The sequence below is a fragment of the Alligator sinensis genome, unplaced genomic scaffold, assembly GCF_000455745.1.
Source record: "Alligator sinensis unplaced genomic scaffold, ASM45574v1 scaffold634_1, whole genome shotgun sequence".
In the NCBI taxonomy this organism is placed as follows: Eukaryota; Metazoa; Chordata; order Crocodylia; family Alligatoridae; genus Alligator; species Alligator sinensis.
Window position 1 is genome coordinate 161,783 of NW_005842558.1, and position 9,829 is coordinate 171,611.

General features: G+C 49.7%; 1 protein-coding gene across 1 annotated transcript; it reads right to left on the reverse strand.

Moving 5' to 3' along the window:
• Positions 1-245: 245 nt before the first annotated feature.
• On the reverse strand, positions 246-6,566 carry LOC112551687 (fish-egg lectin-like). The gene is made up of 4 exons (XM_025213991.1): positions 6,439-6,566; positions 3,910-4,131; positions 2,779-3,118; positions 246-1,552 (listed from the first exon to the last, which is right to left on the reverse strand). The coding sequence occupies exons 1-4, from the start codon at positions 6,491-6,493 to the stop codon at positions 1,408-1,410; spliced, it is 762 nt and encodes a 253-aa protein (XP_025069776.1). The 5' UTR covers positions 6,494-6,566; the 3' UTR covers positions 246-1,407.
• Between the last annotated feature and the right edge of the window lie 3,263 nt (positions 6,567-9,829).

The window sequence follows — 9,829 nt, forward strand, 5'->3', positions numbered from 1 at the left end:
GCCTTCTCTTAAAGTCCCCCAGGGTAGGGAAGAGCACCACCTCCCTTGGAAGCCCATTCCAAATTTTGGCCGCACTTAACATGAAGAAGTTGTTCCTGATATCTAGCCTAAACCTGCTCTCTGTCAGTTTGTGACCCTTGTTTCTTGTTACCCCAAGAGGCGCACTGGTGAGAAGACCAACTGGTTGTGTAGTTGTGTTGATTCCAGAAAATACATAAGTCCAGAGAGGAAGCATGGGATGCTGAAAGGTTTTATTAGCATAAGCACAGTCTAGAACAGAGGTTCGAACCGCTGGCCCACAAAGGGTTGGGTGCTGGGTCATGGCACAAGCCCCCTGCTCAGACCCCAGTCTGTCCGCCTAGGCAACCAGCTTCCACCACCGGCAATCACATGCGGGGTTGAAGTTGGGCAGCGGGGCAGTACCAGGAAGGAGGCAGCTGGCTCCATGTGCCCCGTCCCATTGCCATGCCGGTCCGCAGTATAAAAAAGGTTGGGAACCACTGGCCTAGAACACAGAAAAAGCCCAGCCTCTTCCACAAGAAAGTAGAGAACAAAAAGTTTTTACCACCACTTTTCTTCTTAGAGACTATAAAGAGCAAATGCATTTAGCTATTCTACCTTACTGAGGTAAATAACAGGTTTAATCCATCCTTGAACAAATTAAAGCAGGGAATTAGAAGTAAGTTTCCCGTATTCAACGCACAGTGGTATGGAAGAGCCTTCAAATAAAAGTACTGGGGACAACAAACCTAACACATTTTAAGCTGGTGCGCGACCAGTTTGTGAAAGTGATTGCACTGAGGAGTCTCAGCCTCAGGCCCTCAGGCCACATCCGCCTGGCAGGGGAGCCCTGTTACCCAGACTGCCAAACCCCCACGGTTTTGCATCACTAATGGAATAAGTACTGGTAGATTAATAGATTTTAAGACCATAATCACTAACCCTTTAGAGCGATTTCCTACATAGCACAGCTAAAGATTTCAGCCAGTGCTCCTTGCATCGCCCCCAAAAACCTGTGTTTGACTTGGAATATATCAGATTTGTGAAGCCATCCAGTCTTGACTGGAGGACAGTAAGCAATGGAGACATGCCTTAGTGATCTGTTCCCGGGGTTGATGATAATCCTCATTGTTAAAACTTTGTTACACTTTACTTCCAGCTTGAAATGAGCTGGTTTCAATTGCTTGCTATTGCATTCAATTCCAGAATGAAGAAGTATAGGTGAGAGGACAAAGGGATAGCATTGGCGGGCTGTACTGAACTCTCTGGATCTTTCTTGTGAGATTTTGTCCTAGGAACAAGGGCTTCAGCCTACTATTAAGAAAAGAAATACAGAAGTGCACAACAAGCAAGAAAGTGTTCGTAGACATTGCTGATCTCTGTTTTGTGGAGATCATGGGTTGTGGTTTAGACTTGGCATTTCATGATTTTCCCCTCACTATAGATAATCCACAGCAGTCCCAGGTCATAAGACACATGTTTGCATTTGCAAATATAATGGAGGATCCGGGTCCATGTGGTGCCCACAGGGTTGCTGTTAGTTATCCCATCCCTGAAAGAAAGCATCCAGGGCTGATGTTAGTAAGTCTGTTATGCAAAGAGCTCCCACTGCATGGAAAAATAGATTTTCAGTGGGACCAAAGCAGTTTTCCTGGTTTACACCTACTGCCACAGCTTCAGAGCTCTGCACAGCAGCACCCATCCTCCTGAATGACTGCCCACATCTAATCTACTCAGATGGAAGTCACAGCTGAGTGATGCCAGCTCTGTCTTCAGTGAAGGGACAAGGGAAGGGAATACACCCTCAGCTTGCAGAACACTCTTATTCATTATTTAGCAGAGCGCTTTCTTCAGTTAACAAGGAATCAAAAAAAAAATTTGATGGGACAGTGTAGATGCAAAGAAAATTCCCTGGTACTGCAGTCAAGTGGGGAGGGAAATGGTGGAAAGCTAGTGAACAGCTGTTCTCTTTCCCAAACACGCCAATAAGCTTCCTCCTCCTAAATGCTACCTGGGCCCTGATAATAGAAGGCAGCAAGAGTATATAAGAAACAGATTCTCTGCTTTCAGTTTTGTGCTTTTGAGGCCTAACATTTGTACAAATGTAGACAACTCGATACGCAGAGCAAGGCACAGTCTTGACACCAAGGCACAACCTACTTCGATGCATGGAGGTACCAGATAAAATGGCCTTAGCAATTTTTCCCCCCCCAACACTGGGCCAACACCATACTTCCCAGAACCTTATCCTTGGTAATAGTAGAATACTCTTCACTGAATCTTTCTACAAAAAAAGAAGAAGAAAGTAGGAAAAAGGGAAGAAAACAGAAAAATTCAGCCTGAATAAGACACCTGGAGTATATCATTCTAACCAAACCAGTTCAGCTTGGCAAAAATAAAAGCAATTGTAAGCAGGAGCTTATAACAAAAGGTGCCAGATAACCTTAACTGTTGGCATCTGTTTCCAAGAGGTAGCAAGGACAATGGAGCCTCTGCTGCGTGCCAGACTCCAGTCTGGGCTTTAGGTATGCACCTTGCAGCTAACAGGTATTGCAGGTTATTCCAATTAGGCACAAGAAAGTGGCCACGAGAGGCCATATGGGTGCTGGAAAGCCCTGGAATCAGTTCAGTATTGAATCCATGAGTATCTGGCACCAAAGCTAGCCTCCTACACAATATTAGGTAATATCTTGTGCTTCCAAAACTCATCATGACTGGCATGAGTAGTCCTGGTCTTTATCTTGGAAGAGCTTCCCCCCACATTCCCCTGTACTGTACCTGCGAAAAATTTCTCCTGCACTCGACACTCCATAGACAGATCCATCAGTTCCAGCTTCAATCATGGACAGCCTGCCATCGATCTGCTGCCACCTAGATCCTGCACAAGACTCAGGGGTGACGTTATGCCGAAAATAGATATAATCACCAGAGTTAACTCCCCAGCAGCCCCGCAGCCCACAGCTGTAGTACTTCAGTTTTCCTGCAATGTTGACCCAGGGCAGCGAGGATTGTTCCTTCACAGAGATAGTTGATGAACTGTGCAGGCAGTAAATGTCATCAATTGCATTTGCACCAACGACAAACTGGTCTCCTCCTGCATCAATCTGCTTGAGTGCCCCTGAAACGTGAAGGGAAAGTTCTGTTTAGAGGACAAAGAAGGGCTGTGCTAGCAAGAAGCAAATAAGGAAGTCGATCAGCTGCTGGTAATTCAGTAAGAAATACATTAAGAATCAGGATGGGGAGGTGGTGGAGTGGGAGGAGTGGGAGGGCCAGCATTCAGGTACAGGCAACTGTAGTTTAGAGTGAAAAGGGGCCAAGATACTGGGAGTCCTGGATTCTATTATCAGGATGTTTTATTTAGGAGCTAACATTTGTACATCTGAATTTGGAAATACTGGCTTTAACCTCTCAGAGCCTCTCTCAAGCCTTCTCGTTGAAGGTGGACTATTGTGCAGAAAGAAATGCAAAAAACAAGGGAACGGGCAACAAGCTGTAGAATAAAGGTGCATATTGGAGCAGGGATTTTACATAGTGGATTCACTTTTGCATAATCCACTTCAACATATTCCATTAACCACATAGGAACAAAAGAATGGATTTAAGTCAAATCCATAAAGGAGATCAGCAACACCAGTCTTTATGGGACCTTTGGAGTACCACAAAAACCAACACTTTACTGTAACCATCAGTGATTGTTTCATAACTCGTGACACTGAAAAAAGGACTTGCAGTAGTGGTGGGCAGATCTGGCCATGATGGCAAACCCAGCTATCGGGGGTGAGGAAGGCTGGGCCCTCTCTGACTGGAGCTCTGGGAGACGTCTGGGGCAGGAATTTGAAATCAGGCACCGAATCCTAGCAGGGATCCTACTAGCCATCGCCTTGTGACATATCCAATGTGATACCATACCTGAGACCTGCTGCCAGGTGCCACCCACCAGCTTGTAGATGTTATTGTTCGCGCCCCAGACTCCAGCAGGGCCCACTGTGACGTGCTTCAGGGAGCCTGGCACCTCCACAAAAGTGTTCCCGTACAGTGTGAAAATACTGCCTGTGCTGTTCACTCCAAACACTTGCCCATTACTGGCATCAATCTGCTTTAAGGACCCCGGCACCTCTGTGCAATCCAGAGCTGAAAAATATAACAAAAAGAGCCATGTAGATGGACTTGTCAGTTCGAGGAGAGAAAGAGGGGAAAAGATGAAAAGTCTGGGATCAATGTGGCTGAGTCTACAAGTCCTCCATTTGTCCAGATCCCAAACAGGTGGCTGATAATCCCAAGCACTTTACCATCTGAAGCAGGACTGTCCAGCTTCAAAGCAGTCAGGGGCCACGTGCCCCCGCAGGCCACACTAGCAGTGTGCACGCACTGCATGGGCAGCACTAGTAGGGGCCATGTGTGTGCAGGTGCCCGCTACCCCTCACACCTGTATCATGCACAAGAGGGCTCTCCCGCACTCGGCTGCACCCTGTGTGTGTGGTGGGAGAGGAGGGGGGGAAAGGCACTTCCTTATGCTGTTTGTGTGTGGGAGGAAGGGCGGGGCAAGCACTCCCCTATGCTGTGTTGGCCCCTGGTCACATACAGCTCCTTGTGGGCTCTCCTGTGGCACCGCACTGCACGGGCACGCTGGGCTGCTGGCTTCCCAAGACCCACAGGCTGTGCGGCACCACGCTTCCCCACCCCTTGGGGAACGGTTAAGCACCTGACGTTGTGGGGGAAGGAGCCCCAAGGAGGAGCCCCGAGACCCTGGGCGCTGCTGCCGCCAGAGCAATAGGGACAGTGGCAGCTGGGTGGCAGTCCAGATGCCACACATTCATGCCCTGCAGGCAGCACACAGCCCACGAGCTACCTCGTTGGACACTTCTGATTTAATGTCCCCTAAGACAACTAGTTCCCTTCTGCCATCCACAGCAGCAGCCTGCACTAAACAAAGGACAGACTGAGGGCTTCAACAGAGCCCCCCTGCCAGGATAGACGGGGCATGAGGCCTCAAGGTCAGATCTCTCTTCCAGAGAAGGGTATGTGTGAGACTGAAGTGGTTACAGAGGCTACAACCCACTCCTATACCTGGAAGTTTGCCAGCGAGGCTGCTCTGAGTTCAACCCCACTTCAAATCCAGCAGCTGCTCTCAGGTCTGCCTCAGACTAAGGGCTTGCAAGTGGAGGCGGGGGATGAACCCTGACTGGAGTGCCTGTAGACATGGCCTAGTGGGGTGCTGGTGATCTGTGGTTACCCCCGTCTGTTCCAGGACCTGTTGCCACCATGCTGCATGATGCCCTATCTGGCCCTGTGCCTTTTGTCCCCTTCCCCAGCTTCCTCAGTTCCCAAGGCCTACAGAAAAGTCTTTGAAACTATTTGAAAAGAAAATGTCTAGGCTATCATTGTTATTGATTTAGACTGCCATGGCCCTTGGGTGAAGGTGTGGGTATAGTTCAAGTACAGAGGAAAAGCTGACGGTCACATCAAGGACTTTGTTCACACACAGTGTGGTTCTTCATCCTCCCCCATGTCTCAGGGAGGTTAAGTGCAGAGCTGACTGAAACTAAGGATATATAGTACACAGGTAGCTTGGGTGGTTTTAGCGTGGTTTGGTGGAAAGCCCTATATGTTGAAACTTCCCTCCAAACTGGAAATCTCAAAACTTGGCCTTGGAACAGCAGCGCATGGTGTTTCCAAATGCACTCTGCTTTCGTGCACCCAACAGCCACTTGAAAGCTGTGGTTCAAGGGCTGCAATGCAATGTTGATCTGGCCTGGAACTGGAAATGCCCAGTCTGCCAGGCTCCCAGACCTGCTGGCTCTTTGGGCTGCCCAGGGTAGCAGCGAGTCATGTGGCCTGGAAATCTAGCAGTCCAGGAGAGACCTCGGCTCTGAACTCTCCGCCTGGGACAGGTGCCCAGGGGTCGTAGACCCTGGAAGTGCCCAGAGCCCCAGCCCTAGCTCCAGTTGGGATTGTCAGGACTTCCAGCATCCCCCATACAGACCTATAAACCTAGCTCCTGGATGCACTGGCTTGAGCTGCACTGGGTGCTCAGGGTGTTCAGGCTTCCTGCTGCATAGCAGCGAGTCAAGCCCCGGTTAGACCCATGTCTCAGGCTTTTCCAACTACCTGGATGCACTGCCATAGAAAGAGTGCCTTAGACTTGTCCTTTCTGAAAGCACCTGGACTCTATGCCTGGCACAGTCTGCACAGCTGGCTGCATCTGGCTCTGCAAGCCCTGGGGGCCCCATCTCAAAGTCTGCATGGTGGGGCAGCACCAAGTTTTGGACACTGGAAGCATGCATCCTCAGAAGCTTGGATCAAGCCTGTGTGCATTTCATCAAACCACCACCACTTTCCAAAATAGTTCACATTTGAAATCAGTTCCCAGCTATCAGCCCAAGTTGAAATCCCACAAGCATATGTTAAGCCTTTTAGCAGAAGGAACACCTGCTTTACCTGAGCTCCTTGCAAAGACGGGCAACAGAAGCAGCAGGAAGTTGGATACCCTCATCTTCAGAAATGCAGGGACTGCTGGTAGCGGAGCCAGGGGAATCTGGAGCTTTTATAGCATTCAGGTATTGCTGTGCAGTCCCACATGGGCAGATCAGACAGACAAAGGCAGAGTTCATGACTGCTGCTGAAGCTTCCTGCTACTCACCCTCACCACATCATCACTGTTGGCACTGGATTTATGACCCGGATAGCTTATTCCGGGTGGATTCAAATTCTCAGAATGACCACAATATGTTCCTTTGAGTAGGCAAATGTTATCAATACGCAGTGATAGCAGAGAAGAGGAACACAAACAAGGAAAACAAAATACCCACCCGCTCCAATGTTATATTTACCATCCCACGGTCTGTGGAGGGAAGGTGCACCTGGTCAGTACATCTGACTGCTGCATCCCTATTCCATCAAAATGGGTCACTAGAGACAGAAATAATCGTTCTCAAAATGGCCACTACATAGGAAAGAGGTAATAAGGAAATAACTGCTTGCTACGTGTATGCTGGTTCTTTGCTTTAACAACTAGTTCTTTGCACAAGTTTCTCTCCTGTTTTTCATTCCTATGAAGGGAAACAGCACTGCAAAGGTGACGGCTAGTGCTTCTGTGGCCATGGCAATGCTTACCTGGCCTAGCTACCACTGCCAAGTCACCAGAGCATGTTCACACCAGAGCATACGCTTCTAGCAGCTTGCACAGCTCCACTCAGTAGCTGGGCAGAGAGAGCAAAGAGTGCCATGTGGAGACGCCAACTGCTGAACAAACCACAGCAGCCAGCTGGAAGTCTTACTCTGCTCCACAGACATGGAAAAACTCCCCCAGCAGAGCAGAGCCTCTGGCCACAGGGGCTTTAGGTGTCAGTTCTCCAAACTTTGTAATGTAGACTAAGTCTGAGAAACAGCCTGGCTTTTTCCAAGGGTTTGGGCTGGGGTTTCAGCTAACTGCAGTTAACTCGAAGTAGTGAACTAGCATTGGGGCTTGCTGTTCCAAGTAACTATCTGCAGTTAGTCAAAGGCTGGGCATCATGTGGCCAGGCCTTCAGTGGAGGTGAGAAACCTATGACTAGGAAGAATTGTGAGGTTTGACCTAGAAACTACTATACAAAACCCAAGCAAAAGTCTCTGTTATGTAACTAATGCCCACCTGCAATGATAAGGAGGAGACAGTCTTAGATAAAGGAGGCTTGAAAACAAAAGCAGAATCAGAGGACTGGGGCAAAGAGCTCATTAAAATATTAAAAATCACGCGCCTAGGTGGGGAGAAAGTATGTTAATGAAACATACATGTATGTAAATGAGATACATAGCTAAAACACAGGTATAGAGACATGCTCAGTAAAGAACTCCTTGCGTCACTCCTTTATAACCAATTAGTAAACAAGAATGCTTATGAAGGTCCAATACTCCTGTATAAAAGATGCTTAGAATTACAAATCTGTGTGCTTGTTACGTGAAATTATTCCGCTTGCACCTTGTATTGCTAGCAATAAATCTTCTTTATACTTTCACCCCTGGTATCTTTATTGGCTTTTGCATACCGGGCACGATCCCAGACTTGAGCTGGGGCTCAACAGAATGAAATCCTTGCAGATCATCATCCAGCCAAAGCACTGGAAGGATGGACTTGATGAACTGATGGGCATATGTGGAAACAGACCCACACTTGCCATTAGAGGCAGTTGGACCAGAAGACCTTTAAAAATATTTCTTAGTTGTGGCTGAAGTTGCAGCAGCACATACCTCCTGCCCACCTAGAAGCTCGGACACTGGCAGGCAAATGAAGAAGGAAGTTTACTGCCCCTCTTGCCTCATCCATGTGCCTTATAACACTGCTGCTCATGCCTGCCAGGCCCCCAAGCATGGCCACATCCATCTGTAATGGTCATTGACAGGCAAAAAGCCCCCTAAGAGCTCTCTGCATGCTGGCAGAGTTGCAGCCTGCAAGGGGCTAGGGGGGCAGGGGGCACCATATGCATGTGCATGCTCACACATGCACGTGGCTGCCAGGGGGCCTGGAGATCAGCTTCTGCTGGTAAGTTTGGCAGGAGGGGAAGGGAGATTGAGGCCCCCATAGTGAGGAAGGGAGGGAGTTGCACGGGGCTGGGACTGCTGCTCAGCACGGATGGTGCTTGGGGCCCAGACCCAGAATACATGGCCACAGGGGGTGGGGGGGCTGGCTCTCCACCACTGCATGAATTCCTGGGAGGGGTAGGGGAGTTGCATGCACCCCAGATTTGTCCATGGGGTGGACGTGGGCTTCCAGCTGTGGGCTTGGGTTCCCCACCCTGCTGCCTTTCCCCCAGGGCCTCCACAGCCCAGTGGGTGGGATCGGGCAGAGTGAAGTGGAGAAGCTCCTTGCTGCTGCAAGCCCTGCACTGCCCTGGTGAAGAACCTCTGCCTGCCTGGCAGCAGTGGGGGTGGCAGTTCGGAGTTGTGCCCCTCACTGCTGCTGGGTGGGCAGGGGGCGCCCTGCTATGGTGGTGGTGTTCCCAGCAGTGGCAACAAGTTTTGCCACCCTGCTCTGCTCTGCCATGCTGGATCTTGCCCGCTGGGCCATGGAGGCGCTGGAGGGAGGGCAGCAGGGTGGGGAGGCTGAGCCTACAGCTGGCAGCACTCCCCCCGTCCACCCACAATGGACTCTGCTGTAGCCGAGCTACCCATGGGAGAGGGGGAGCTGGGTGCTGCGATCCAATCCACCATAGCAGCCATCAGCCAGGGTTTGGGTGCTGCTGTGGGGGCAGGGGGCTGCTGACTCGGGTCCCTGACCTCATAGCCCTGGCAGCTGAGGGCCCTTCTGGCAGAAATGGGGGGGAAATGTGGGTGGGGAGAGAGGGACACCATCAGGCCTGGGGTGCTGTAACTTGGGAGTGAAGGACCTGGACCTACATCCTGGTGAATGAAGGGGGCAGGGGGGAGTTCTAATTTTTCCATGAGAAAAATCCCAAAATTGAATACCAAAATGTATAGGTATTTAGACTGTATTTTATTATAGTGACTGAGGCACTGGCTGGCTTCCAAACTGCTTTAAAACTGTAAATATATCAATAAAACAGTGTTCAATGCATACCTCTATATATAGTGGTGTTTCATTTTAATTGGGGAGAAATGCAGCTTTTCACGGTTTTTTTAATCAGAGTTTGTGATTTTTAAACAAAGAAAACCAAGATCCCTGGTGATCAGTAGGTCTGTGCTCCAGCCGGGCAGCTACACCAGGATATAGAAGTTCCCAGGTATGGGCATCCGGCTGGAGAATCCCTGAAAACCACAACTAGCAGGAATTGGATGTGGCGGGCCAGTAGGGGGCGCTCCTGCGTTGAGCCGCCCACCTCCCTGCGCCCGACCA